The sequence below is a fragment of the Trachypithecus francoisi genome, unplaced genomic scaffold, assembly GCF_009764315.1.
Source record: "Trachypithecus francoisi isolate TF-2019V2 unplaced genomic scaffold, Tfra_2.0 Lachesis_group1, whole genome shotgun sequence".
Taxonomy (NCBI): Eukaryota; Metazoa; Chordata; class Mammalia; order Primates; family Cercopithecidae; genus Trachypithecus; species Trachypithecus francoisi.
The window spans coordinates 80,482,869-80,497,102 of record NW_022681454.1 but is presented as its reverse complement, the minus strand read 5'-3'; the positions used below and the strand labels follow the sequence as shown (position 1 = coordinate 80,497,102).

The window sequence follows — 14,234 nt, the reverse complement described above, 5'->3', positions numbered from 1 at the left end:
GTGTGTTCCCGTTAGCTTGTGCTGTCGACAAGAGCCAGAGAATGTGGGTCTAGGATAAAATGTGGATGATATTTTTGCTTCAAATGTCACATTTTAGGGGGTTCTAAAGGTCTTAGGCTGGGGGCTTTGTGGATGATTGCAACTGTAGCCGAATCTATGAGCCGGGAAGTACCCAAGCCAGTGTAATCGCTCCAAATTAGGGCATGTGGCACTAAGCCGGGCAGCAGACACCGCTCCCGGCCCGTCGCGAGCAGGCGCCCCAGGTGGGGGCTGCAGCGAGTGCGCGCGCGTGGGCTATGGAGCCGGCGGAGGCAGCGGTCCGGAACGGCTCTGTGGGGGCTGGGCTCTCTCCCGGGTCCGGCAGCCACAGCATCTGCCCCGTGCTCGCGCGGCGGGACCTACCAGGCGCCCGCCCTGGGCTGTGCCACCTCTGCCCACCCGCCGCTCCCCTCCACCCGAGGCCCCTTCTCCTCGGGCCTCACGGGGCTCCTCACTGACTCCACGCGCCTCCGGGGGCGTCGCGCGCTCGGAGCGGCGCTAGAGGCGCGGCCTCATGCAGGGCGCCCCGGGATTGGCCGCGGCGGAAGGGGGCGGGGCCGGCCGCGGAGAAAATAGCTTGCGCGCCGCCAGAGTGTAGTCTCAGTCCGGAGCCTGAGCCCTGCTGAGCCTTGGCGCCCGCCCCAGCCCCGCCCGTACCTGCACTTATTTATCGTTGTTGTTATTATATATATATATATATATATTTTTTTTTTTACCGCGGAGCCCCGCATTCGGGTCCTCCCGCCGCCTCCCGTGCAGCGCTAGCCTTCCCCAGTTCCTCAGTCCCCTCCCGCGCGGTGCGCCGCAGCCGAGGCGATGCGCCTCATTCAGAACATGTGCACCATAGCCGAGTACCCAGCGCAGGGCAGCGCAGCCGCCTCCGACTGCTGCGTGGGCGCCGCCGGCCGCCGCCTGGTCAAGATCGCAGTGGTGGGCGCCAGCGGCGTGGGCAAGACCGGTGAGTCCTCGAGCTTAACCCCGGGGCTGGTCGTGGGCGACCCCTGACGGGAGCTGAGGCTGAGCGAGGCGTGGGGAGCGGTGGGAGCTGCAGTCCGACCGCTCGCCGTCCCCTGCAGGGAGCCGCTGCCCCTTGAGAGTGGGCTTAGCCGTTGTCGACGCCACCCGCCTGCTTCCACAGAGGAGGGAAACAGGGATCAAGAATGGCCAGGCGTCTTTCTGGGGACCACCGGCACCGCCGCCATCAGAACTTTGGGGTGTTTTAGTCTCTGGCAATGCCTGGCACAGAAAGGGAGTTAGTGAAGCTAGCACCCCGGGAGATCTTGAAAGTTAGGAAGACGTGGGTCTACTGGAAGGCTTAGGTGTGGCTCAGCCGGGCTCAGAGAAGGGGGTGGGCCCAGTGAGCCTTCCAGCTGCACAGAGCCATAATTCACGATGCCTTCTACCCCGCTTCTTTTTGTCTGGAAGAGGGGTCAAGGAGCTACAGGGTAGGAATTTCACTTGTGGCCATCTATGGCTTTCTTTGGGAGAGCTGTTTTCCAGGCTGGGGGTGGGGTGGAGAACAATCTAACTTCCAAGGTTAACACTTTGACTTTCTTTTTTGTGACCTGCAGCACTGGTGGTCCGGTTCCTTACCAAGCGATTCATTGGTGACTATGAAAGAAATGCAGGTGAGACAATGCATTTGAGAAAAATTCTGTCCCATTGCAGGAGGACTGTGGTTCCCATTTTCCAGCACTTCCCAGGCAGGTTCTTTCAGTGACAGTCCAAGCCTGAGGATCCTGCCACTTAAAACTTTCCCCAGCCCTCCATGCCCCCCCCCCCCAATAACTACCATCTGGCCTCATTCCATTCCAAGCCCATTCATCATTTTATCAAGTGCCTGAAAGTATTCCCCTTGGTATGTTTTAACTATAGTGACCCCAGTTGGAAGCACCCTTTGTAGTCAAGAACCTCTCCCTTCAAAACACTCCGGCAAAAGTCGTAAAAAAAAACAAAAACAAAACAAAACAAAAAAAACGATGGTCAGCTCCTTCCCCCACCCCTCTCCTTCTCTGCTGGCTGCCTTTCAGAGGTGACCTTTTAAAGCAAAGGCCAAAGGAGAGCAGTTGTAAACCTAAAGTTCTTCCTTCTTAACAAAGACAAACAACTGGATGGTAGAATTTTAGGAGGAGAATTCCTGAATAAATGAGAGGACACATTTTTCAATCCCTATGATTAAGAATAGCCACTGGGGAGGCTTAAGAGCTTTCTACCTATGCTCTGTTAGCAAATTGCTTAAATCTGTAGACCATATGAGTACATATAGGGGATTATTTGAAACGAGCTGTATAAGCTATCCCAAGATAAGACGTGGCAGCCTTCTGCTTTGATGTAGAGTTGATTATCATTATGTCACATTTTTATTCCAACTGATAACATTGGCTGTGTGTTTACTAACAGTATTTGTCTAGCAACCCATTCTATCTAACGGCCAAAATACAAAGTTACAGTCAAAGAATGATCAAGTACTCAAGAAAACAGAAACCTCACATAGGCTGACCAAGATAATTTGCATTAAGGGAGTATTCTAAAACTGGAAACTTTGTTTAAAATTAGATAAATACATTTTCAAAAACTTGCAAACTTTGCCCTGGTTTTAATAAATCTAACATAAGGTTAACATTGCTGTTTTTTTTTTTTTAATCTGAAGTAAGCCCACTAAATAGAAATAAACTATAGTTTTTTTGTGTGCATTTGTGCATTGTGCATTTTTTTTCTAGCTTAAAACTCAATGTTTTAAAAGTTGTACAAGAAGGAAGAACATAATCTTTTTTATTTGCCTTCATAGGTAATCTGTATACTAGACAAGTTCAGATAGAAGGTGAAACCCTGGCTATTCAGGTTCAAGACACTCCAGGTATTCAGGTGAGAAGCTCTGAGACTCTGGGTGAAAGAGGAGCCTACTTGGCTGTGGAATCACTCACTTCTTCTCAAGTCCTTTATGCTGCAGGAGCAGAGAAATGTGCAGAGTCACATGTAGACTTCCATATTGTCTGACAGCTCAATTGTATCTGGCTGTTGGTCAGTCTTAGCATGGTTTAGTTTGGGAGATTTGGCTAAGGGGCAGTAGAAGGATTCAACACAGCCGGAAAGCCCAAACCAAATGCAGTGGGAATTGGTGTTTTCCTTGCTACGGTTAAAAAGTCCAGTTTTAATATATGTGTCTTTGGCATGAAAAACCAAGCTTCTGGGTATAGTCTGCAAATACTTGGAATCTCTTTTGTACTGTGGAAAGTTGCTCTATAGACAAAAGCGCCACGCTAGGGTTTTTTTTCCCCCGCCTCCTGAACTGGGCAGTTATCCAGGTTTAAATGCTTCCAGCTCCTATCTTTACTTCGCCAGACTTACTGTCTAGCCAGTTAATTTCCCATTTTGTGCAACTACAAAGTCTCTCTGCATGGAGTTCTCTGCAGGTCAATTTTCCACTGGAGTGTGGTGAGCTGCACTGTTATTTATTCCAACTCTGTGCAGCTGGATCAACATATTGTCAAGAAAGCTGAAGTGTGTGGGATATAACTTGTTTATGGCCCGCAACCTGGCATTACTATGAAGGGCTCTTTTGAATTTGAAATCTACCCAAGCCCAGGCTCTTTGCACCACTGACCAGCATTCACCTTGCCGTCACCCCACTCTTTCAGGTCCATGAGAACAGCCTGAGCTGCAGTGAACAGCTGAATAGGTGCATTCGCTGGGCAGATGCTGTGGTGATAGTTTTCTCCATCACTGACTACAAGAGCTATGAACTCATCAGCCAGCTTCACCAGCACGTGCAGCAGCTACACCTGGGCACCCGGCTGCCTGTGGTGGTCGTGGCCAACAAAGCTGACCTGTTGCACATCAAACAGGTTGACCCTCAGCTTGGACTGCAGCTGGCCAGCATGCTAGGCTGCTCGTTCTATGAAGTGTCTGTCAGTGAAAATTATAATGACGTCTACAGCGCCTTCCATGTTCTCTGTAAAGAGGTCAGTCACAAACAGCAGCCTAGCAGCACACCTGAGAAGCGAAGAACCTCCCTCATTCCCAGGCCCAAGTCACCCAACATGCAGGATCTGAAGAGGAGGTTTAAACAAGCTCTCTCTGCCAAAGTGAGGACTGTCACCTCTGTCTGAAGCAGGAGGAGCACTCAAGGGGCTTTGGTCTTCCCAGGAAGAGGGCCTGAGTGCAGGAGTGTTGAAGACTGGCAGTGGTTCCTGGTTCCAGAAAGGGCTGGAGCAGAAGGGCCAGAGGGCCTATGGAACTGCTACAGAAAAGGAAGTGTTGTTCTGAGCAGGGGGACAGGATTGATGAGGCTTGAAAGAGCCCACTGAGCCACTCTCTGAATATGTGAAATGTACTCTGTGTCTTTTCCTTTAGAGTGGGGAGGGGGCATAATCGGTTTGGTTTCTGCATTTAGCTACCTTGTAAATGGTGGTCCGTTGCAGTTCCACGAAATGTATTGTTGTGATTTACAGTGGGAATGACAGAACAGATTAAGCATTGATAGGCTTTCTTTTTTCCCCCTGTTTTCTTTTTCCTTCTTTCTTTCGTCTTTTTTTTCCCCAAGAGGAAGAATTGCTTTTCTCTTATCAGTATGATTTGTAACTCTGGAACACGATTCTTACAGAATGCCTTTCTAACCTGAAGGATACCCAGATTTCTTTCTTTATGAACAAGATGGAAAATCCCCTACCCCTGAAAAATGGATTGAGTTTATGGACCAGAATATTCTGTATAGCAGACATCGGTAAGCTCGCTCGGTTTGCAGGAAGGCGCCGGTTCCCCTCACAGGATGCGCATGCTCAGTGGGGTGTGTGTTGAGGAGTCGTGAACTTCACACTCTTCAGCCCCAGACTTTGCCTGTATAGTTTTTTGTTTTTGTTTTTAACTGTTCCATCAGGAAAAAAAATGTGTCAGTTGATTTTGGTGTGACTTGTGTAAATGGTTCATGGCAATGGCATTGGAGTGCTTCGGAGGCCTGGCTGAGTCGTGCCTAAGGGTGGCCGAAATACGAAAACACTTTTTACAGCAAGTGAACAGGGGCTACCTGCCAAATCCCCTCTACAGATGCACTTTAAAAAGCCACTCATGCTTTGGCTTAAACTGTAATTAATTTATTTTATGTACAATAAATCTCATTTGAAAAAGAGCAGACGTCTAAGTTGGTCTCTATTGAAACGTTAACTTTCTGCCCTTTAGACAAAGTATGACCTGGTATCCTGTGATTATTGGGCACATTGAATCTGGCATTGTGCCTTTCAGGGGTTATCTCTCAAGGATTACAGCAATCCAAGGAGGTACATGCTAGTATTATCCCCATAACACAGATGAGGAAACAGGCTTATAGAACAAGATCAGTAACCTGTCAAAGGCCACAGCCTGTAGCATTGTAAATTGTAATTTGCTGCTTTATATTCAAGACTAGCTTATCTCCTATTCACTAACTTCATGTCTTAGGTATACCTAAGGCAGATGTCTGGCTCCACATATTCAGCACAGCCTCAAGGGTATTCTTTCTTGGACACTAAGATGACTGCTTCTTTCCACATGCTTTGTTTGGCAGACCTCTTCTTTGGGTATGCTGCTTTCAGGAGATTCACTTTGTTCTCACTGTAGAAGCTTGCAGTCATTGATCTGGGGCTGTGAAATCAGGAGCCAGTCCCATGGACCTTTGCCACACCTGTCTCACTAAAGCTGCCAGCTCTCTCGTCTGTGCCACTTGGGCCTAGAAGGATCTTTCCTGCAAGCTAAGTGAGCCACCATCTATAGGGACAAATCATCACAGCTGACATTTCTTTGAGTAGTGCTTTCACATACCTGATCTCATTTAATGCCCAGGAGAACCCAGGAGAACCCAGGAGAATACTGTGGGGTATTGACACCATTTTACAGATGGAGAAGACAGGCTCTAAGTTTTGGATGATGTCTTCAGATTCACACAAAGGAGCTGAATCAATGCCACCTCACTGTATTTCCTGTTCTTAGTCTTTTGGAGGATTTCATAGCTAAGACACTCCTGCATGCGTGGGGCGATGGGGCCACAGTGAATAGCAGTTGAGGGGCTACTGCGGGGTGGTGCCAGGATTTCCAATCAGTGTTCCCACAGGGTACAGATCCTGATGGCTGACAGGGTTTCCAGGGATGCCTCAAACCTTCCTAATATACAAGGTAACTTTCTATGCTTCCAGCCTAACCTCATCTCTGAGAAGAGTGTGTGTGTTAGCGGTGGGCAGGGAAATGGTGCTAACATGGAACTGAAAACATCTCAGTTCAACGGCAGTGACAAGTATCTCCAACTGGATTCTATTCACTTTTATTTCTATTCAGCCTATGTGGTTGTGTTAACAATGTCCAGTGAGCGAGAGGTTGATCTTTATATAATTACTAAATGTCCCTTCCCCACATTCTGGAATTAAGAGTTTTCCTGCAGGTGGCTTTATGCTCCCAAGGGTGCTGAGCAGTGCTGCATTTTAGTGATCACTGCCGCGCCACCGCCCCCTTTCCTTCCCACCAACCTACAGGCTGCAGGGCTCTGGCAAGCCTTGTCTGCTCCCTTGCTGAGCTGTGAGCTCTGCCTTCTCCCTTCCTGGCCCCCCAGTTAGCGATTGCCCCTTACTTCCTCACCCCTGCACTGGACTCAGTCTCTCCTACTGCATCTTAGACAGGCTGGAAGGGAGCTCAGAGCTCTGGTGCACCCAGAGGGAAAAAGTGGCTTGTGTAAGGGCACTCTAGGAGAGAGAGGGCAGGGAAAGAGACAGAGACAGACAGAGACACACACAGAGGGACAGAGACAGAGTCGCAGCTGGAAACCACCCAAGTCCCCATTCTGTCCACTCTCTCAGGCAGATTTGTCTATTTATAGTTCTGGAACACATTTTTCTCTCTTCTAATAAGTCTAGATTTATGTTTTATTACTTTTGCTCATCTCTTTCCTTGTTGGTTAACTCTTCACTTAATCCCTGTTTTTGTTTTTTTTTTTTTTTGAGACGGAGTCTTGCTCTGTCGCCGGGGCTGGAGTGCAGTGGCCGGATCTCAGCTCACTGCAAGCTCCGCCTCCCGGGTTCACGCCATTCTCCTGCCTCAGCCTCCCGAGTAGCTGGGACTACAGACGCCCGCCACCTCGCCCAGCTAGTTTTTTGTATTTTTTAGTAGAGACGGGGTTTCACAGTGTTCGCCAGGATGGTCTCGATCTCCTGACCTCGTGATCCGCCCGTCTCGGCCTCCCAAAGTGCTGGGATTACAGGCTTGAGCCACCGCGCCCGGCCTTGTTTTGTTTTGTTTTAAAATTTATGATCTACCACCACCTGGCCCTGAGAAATGACCCTCTCCATCTAGACAGGGGAATACATCCTTTGCCATCTGGGAAGGGGAAGGCAGGGATGTGTATGTGTCTGGGGTACAGGGGAGCAGAGAAAGGGAAGGAGTTAGAATTTACTGAATATTTACAACATACCAGATTCTACGTTACCCCCGTTAAGCTTTTGAAAAATCCTATAAGGAAGGGTAGTAATATCGCTTCTATTTTAAAGATAAACTGAGGCACAGACAGATGAAATTTACCTTAGGGCCACATCGGTTATAACAATTATTGTTTCTATTTATGGAAAACCTGTGTGCCAGGCCCCACAGGAGGGTTTTTGAAATAACTGATGTTTGCTGTGATATCTCTACAATCCATCTTTAGTCTCCTCTTCAGAAAAGCAAAAGGGAGGCTGAGAATTAAGTGGCTGGCCCAGGCCCTAGGTCGCCTCCAGGACTCCACCCCAGGTCCATCTGATGCCACTGCCTAAGCCCTGGGCTGATGGCTCAGCAGAGCCCCACCTAGGAGCCCTCCTCTTCCCTTCCCTGGCCGGGTCTCCTGTCCTGCTGTTCTCGTCTCCCACTTGCTGCTGTAGGCTCCTGGATCCTGCCGGGCTCCAGGCCCCCCTGGCTGCCACACCACATCTGCTGTTGCCATCAGCCAGCTGCTTACTGGCCTCCAGCCCTGCTCAGTCATAAAGACGTCCAGGCTGGGAGCGGGAGGGGCGTGCAGTCCGGCTGTCTCAGAGCTGAATCCACTTCTGTCATGATGTCTGGCTTTTGAGTTTCCTCCCTTGCCTCAAATCAAAAACATTCACAACACTCTGCAGCCTGCCTGGTGCTGCGTGGTGTGCAGAGAGGGCTCAACCCTCAAAGTCTTCCTGGCTGCTCCCGTCTCCAGCACTCACCAGGCGCCGCAGATCCGAGTTTGCCTGCCCAGCCGGCTCCTAACCCCAGGTTTAGGAGCCATGGGTGTATTTATGGTGAGCCCCTCGCTTTGGTGAAAAATGAGATTTTGACATTCATCTTACACTCCAAGAGGGAGAAAACAAATGTGTTTTCTAGGCAAATGAACAAGTTTGTAGGCACATCCCTCAAAAATGAGCAGCTGATAATCTCTGGTGCTACCTCTGCACCCAAGGGAAATGAGCACTGTCCAGTCGTCTCTGTGGATAACTCATGACAGGTCCCTTGGGGAGTGGCCCAGGATGAATTAGAGAGCTTGTCTGGTTACAATAACCAGGAAAACTGGTGTTGCACATATTCCCTTTCAAGTCTAAAGAGAGATGGTTCCAGAAAGTTCTTACTACCTTCATTACTCTCCTGAATTTGCAACGAAAACAGGATTAGGGTTATTACTGACTATGGCAAGATCCCAGCCACCACCCTCCAAGCTTTCCTCTCAAATAGTTTGCAAACCCTCCATCATCTGGTTTTGTCTTTTTAAATTCCTTTTAAGACAGAGATGGAGTCTCTTGATGTTTGTTGGGCTAGACAGCAGACATTTGTAATACTGGATTATTTGTTGTTGAGATTCTGTTTCTGGTAACCAGGGTAAGATAACTAATAGTGGTCTTGTGGGGAGTTTGATGGAATTCTTTGTTATTGGGATCCCATTGTAATGGAGGGGTGGCATAAACAGAGCCATCTGCATAGGCCCCGGCTCACTGGGGACAACTCTTGGCTGATGCAGCCTGGAGTGCTTCCAACCATTTGGCCGTGCCTGCCATGTCTGCTCTGAGGTAGACTCCAGAAGAGGGTTTACAAAGGCAGAAGTCAATTGCTACAAAGTATTTACACTTCTATCAATTGTGTTTATAAGGAGTGTGGCCAGTGAGGTCGCTGGCAGAAGGTTTGGATTTGTAAGTGCTTGTTTAGGTGATAAACACTCAGACCCAGGCCCCAGACAGGGGAAACCAGTCTTACCACTCCTGTCAGCCTTTTAAGTCACCTTCAGGTGGCTGACAGCTGCTGGATCCCTTTAGAATGGATACATTTGGAGATGTTGAAATGGGAAATTGGCTAGCATTAGTGATGGAGAAAGTTCTATCAGAGATATATGGCCTTGTATGAGCAATAATCAGACATTTATTACCGATAAACGCTTATGTGCTCTGAATATGCATTACACGTATTCACTCTTTTAATTCTTCCCCAACCCAATGTTGCAGGTCCTATTGTTATACAACTGCATGGTCAGCGAAGACCAGGAGAGATGGACTACGATGTGGAAGAGGTGGGACTGGAATCCAGCCATTGGATTGGGCTCTTGACCTCTGGGCTATGCTATCCTGGACCAAGCTGTTATTCCTCCTCCACTTTCTCATCTCCTTGTAGACCCCATGAGTGCCTCCAAATTTCCTCTTCATTACTATTATTCTCCTGTTGATGTTTTATTGTTTTGAGAGGTAACTTCCTTGGCATCCTCAGTGTGAAAACCCACATTCCTTGAAATTCAAGGATGGCCATTGTGTTAGGGATGGCTCCACAGGAACCCCCCCCATGAGGCAGGTGCCACAATTACCATTTCTTACAGACGCGGACACTGAGGCTTGGAGAGATCCACAGTGCTTGGCGTGGCGGAACTGGGACTTAGGCCCAGGGAAGCCTTCAGAGCCCTTTTCTGCCAGCTGCTCCTTTGGAGTTGGAGGGTGTGACTTGCTTCTCCTCCAGCCCCCCCCATGCTGGGAAGAGTGCCCAAGAGCCCAGCAGCAGCACGGAGGTTCTGGGAGGTTCTGCCATGGCGACAATTCTCTTTCCCCCAAACCCCCCTCTTTTTCCTTATTTGTTGGAGGCCCTTTGCAGGATTTATACCAAATGTCTATTGTTTTCCTGCTTTTTAATCAAGGAGCAGTGAACATCCTGTGCCTCCTGCTTCATCTTCACTCAAACTCTGGTTACCAAGAAATTCTTCCAGCTTACCTTTCCTCCAAAGCCTTCCACCACCTGACTGCATGCCTGGCTTAGCTCCTCAAGCCAGCCTCCAGAGAAGAAAAAGATGACCATAAGCCAAACTCTGACACTTCTCCCACCACTCACAGACTGCCCCTGACCACACTAATTACAGTATGGGGAGCATTTTCAAGACATAAGAACTGCTGAGTAACATTTATAATCAATACCTTCCTCCTTTTATCATTTCAGATTAGAAGTTTTTGGATTTTTTTTTTTTTGAAATGGAGTTTCACTCTTGTTCCCCAGGCCGGAGTGCAGTGGTGTGATCTCGGCTTACCGCAACCTGTGCCTCCCAGGTTCAAGCGATTCTCTTGCTTCAGCCTCCCTACCTGGGATTACAGGCATGCGCTACCACACTTGGCTAATTTTATAATTTTTTAAGTAGAGACGGGTTTTTCCATGTTGGTCAGGCTGGTCTAGAACTACCGACTTCAGGTGGTCCACCTGCCTCAGCCTCCCAAAGTTGAATATTTTTAAAAATAAAAAATTAATTTGTAAAAATACAGTTTTCTGCTATGGCGGATTAAAGTCACAAAAGTAATATACAAATACACGTTTGCTATAAAAAAAATACAAAAGTATACTGAGGGCGAGACTCTCCCTTCTCTTAGCCCTCCCATTCGATATTCCTTCCCAGAAGTAACCATTATATATGTATTTCCAGAAAGTTTCCTTTGCATATAGACATGTGGTTTACAACTTCCTCTTCAGTAGATGCTCACGTCAGGCCTGAGCATCAGAGAAGTGCCAGCTACTCATTCTGAGTGCCACAGAGTCAGGGACACATCTTGTTCATTCACCACAGTGGCCCAGAGCCTAGCACTGTGCCTGGAACATGGCAGGTACCCAGTCAATCTTTAGGAATGAATGAAGGGAGTACAGATTTGAGTCACATAACAGGTTATTTTTCATTTTTTTATTTTAGAAAAGTCATCTCTGCTTTAACATTTCTTAGGGATGGTTACCATTTCCTTCCTTATTCAAATTCAATACTTTAAGATTAGTAGAATGAAAAAGGCACCTGAGGTCTCCTCTATTTCATGAAACAATTGATATTATGTGGAAAACATACTTGGGCAAGAAAAAGAGTGTCTGTGTCTACAAAAACCCTGCTTTGGTTACATCTTAAAATAATCTCCAACTTGACGGTTCTTTCAAAAATGACAGCGTTTCGTAGAGAACTAAAATCAGAGACATGTGAGTGTTTTGGTGTACATGTTATTTCCTTCACCTGTTTAATCCACAATAAAAACCTTTTCAGTTTTATCTGTTTATTACCAACATGGATGCCAGAAACTTCCATCAACCATACACCTACAAACATGTGGGTTGCAAGTGGTTCGTTTTTGCCCTGGAGTTCTTACAAAATTTCACTAGGCGGGTCTAGGTTTTTCTGCTAATGGTCAGATGGAAAACTTACACTTATAGAAAAGAAAGCTTTATATTTCAATCAAAACTCATACCCACAAAGTCCACAGGGGTTGCTGTTACAATTTAGACTCCCTGGGACCAGATATCTCATATTGGGGTCTTTCTTTGGAGGGGAGGAAAACTTTTATATGTAGATAACCCTCCAATCAACCACCTTCCCACTACAGTTCCAAGTAGCCTGGCAGACCTGCCCAGTGGGCCAGCTAGAACAATGCAGTTCTTTGTTATGGCAGGATGATTTACAATACATGCAGGCTACCAGCACTGCCCCAGACACTACCCCTCCCTTCTTTGCCTTTTCAGAAATGTTTCAGAGCAAGAGAGAAACAAAGCCTCAGACCCTATTTGCAATGTTTTCTCCTCAATTATATAATCCTAAGGAACATCAAACTTTCCTCACACTCATAATTCTAAAGCATGTCTAACTTCTTGAGCAACTTCAAATTGAAAGAGTTGTAATCTACCAACACTTGCCAACAGGCTTTTCTTTAGAATTAATGAACTTGCAGGTGGAATCAGGAAGCTCACAGAGGGTTAAGGATAAATGGAAATGATCACTAATTGGACTAGCCAAAAGACAGATTGTCACCTTCAGGAAAATAAGAAAAACTTTTTTTTTTCTTTTTTTTAAGAATCACAGCAATTCAAGCAAAGTACCTCACTGCGAAGGTATCAAGACCCTTCAGGCAGAATTCTGTCATGCTCGCAATTAGTGACAGGGATGTTGGTTGTGGACGAGTATTTGGAGTGGTGGCAGAAAATTGTATCAGCATTTCCAGCATGAGTAGCTCTTATCTTCTTAGCGGATGCTCAGAAGCCAAGGTCTGGATGCAGTCGGTCAGTTGCAAATAACAGCTCAGGAATGTTAAGTGGCTTCAGGAGTCGAGTGGACAGCACGATTACCTAACAACAGGAGAGGGCAAACACACCGCAGGGAATTAAGAGGGCCAATCTCAGGGTACTGGATGATGAGAAATAGAAGGCAACAAATGTCTTTGGGGGAGGGTATGAAGTGAAGTTCTATGAAGGAAAGGTAGAAGGCAGCCAGTTCAATGGTGCTAGTGCCCTGCCTGGAAGGAGGGGGACACAGTCTGGGATTAATGAATTTGTCACCCACATTCAGATGGCCTGTGGGACAGCTGGGCTGTGTCTACTGAACCTTTAGCCAGTGGGGCACTCAGGATGGCTCAGACTGGCACTAGGTACATTTGAGAGGCAGAGCCCAGCCACTGCCTTGCTGCTAAATTGGACTGGATCATATTCTCGCTTCGTAATGCAGTAATTTGACCTCAATATCAAGGTTTCTCCCCATTTCAGGGAGCCTTTGCTCCTCCAGGGAGCATGAGAAGGCACATCCAGGAGGTGGATGTTGTTAGTGATGATGGTGATTGTTAGTTTCCTAGTACCACAAACTGGGTGGCTTAAACAATGGAAACTTACTGTCTCACAGTTCTGGAGCCTAGAAGTCCAAGATCACAGTGTTGGCAGGGTTGGCACCTTCTGAGGGCTGCAAGGGAATCTGTTCCACGCCTTTCTCCTAGCTACCTTGCACCTTCACATTGTCTCTCCCTATGCATGTCTGTTGCTGTGTCCAAATTTCCCCTTCTTATATACACACAGTCACACTGGATTAGAGCCCACACTAAAGACCTCATTTTAATTTGATCATCTGCAAAGATCCTATTTCCAAGTGAGGTCATATTCACAGGTACCAGTGGGGAGGTTAGGACTGTAAGATATTTTAAAGGGGACACATTTCAACTCATAACAATGATGATGGTGATGATAACGATAACGAATACTTGTTAATTTTTATGATGTGCCAGGTTCTGAGGATTATCTCATTGAATATCCATTTGATCCTGATATCGAGCTTATGAAATAGGTATATTTATTATTCCTGCTTTGTAGATGAAGAAAATAAAGTACAGGAAGGCTCAGGAACTTGTACAAGGACACACATACAGTCAGAGGCTGAGTCAGGATCCCAGCGCAGACAGGCTGGCCCCAGTGCCCCTGTGCCTCCCTTCCCTGTCATCAAGGGCTCTGGGCCCTTTATTCCCTTACTCCACATGCATCTTTGGGCTCCTCTGGCTTCTTTCATGGTGACCCTTTCTGCTTCCCTCAGTCTGGATTTTATTCCGGGATAGATTTGTCTCTGCAACAGTGGGAGAGCCTGTTTCCTGGGTCTGGGCTGGGGGCATGATGTGCTTTATAAGGGCCTGGTTAGGTTTTGCACAAGCAGTATTGTATGCACCCTAGAAGAAGAGGTGACTATGGGAAAAGCTATCCTGGAGCCTGAAGTCCACAGCCCACAATCCCTTGGAAGGAGATTCCAAGGCCCACAACATGACTACCTGGCTGCGCTCCTTTGGAGTGGTGCAAGTGGGCCTGCACACTTTACTATCCTCCTTTCCCACTCCCCACATTGTCCCAGGTATAATTAAATTAGTGAATTAACCAATCCATGTCAACGAGCTCATTGGTGGAAAACAAAAAGTCTGTACTCCAATGAAGAGAAAAAGTAGAAGAGG

At 47.3% G+C, this 14,234-nt stretch overlaps 2 protein-coding genes across 3 annotated transcripts in view; one reads left to right on the top strand and one right to left on the bottom strand.

Moving 5' to 3' along the window:
* The first annotated feature begins 521 nt into the window (after positions 1 to 521).
* On the top strand, positions 522 to 5,164 carry RASL11B (RAS like family 11 member B). The gene is made up of 4 exons (XM_033214693.1): positions 522 to 997; positions 1,611 to 1,667; positions 2,828 to 2,904; positions 3,678 to 5,164. The coding sequence occupies exons 1-4, from the start codon at positions 856 to 858 to the stop codon at positions 4,146 to 4,148; spliced, it is 747 nt and encodes a 248-aa protein (XP_033070584.1). The 5' UTR covers positions 522 to 855; the 3' UTR covers positions 4,149 to 5,164.
* A 6,006-nt stretch (positions 5,165 to 11,170) lies between these two features.
* Positions 11,171 to 14,234, bottom strand: part of SCFD2 (sec1 family domain containing 2) — a 562,438-nt gene continuing 559,374 nt past the window's right edge. For both annotated transcript variants that reach the window (XM_033214691.1, XM_033214692.1), the window contains one exon: positions 11,171 to 12,603. In XM_033214691.1, coding sequence (XP_033070582.1) covers positions 12,511 to 12,603 — 93 coding nt within the window. In that variant the 3' untranslated portion in view covers positions 11,171 to 12,510. The remainder of the gene's footprint in view (positions 12,604 to 14,234) is intronic.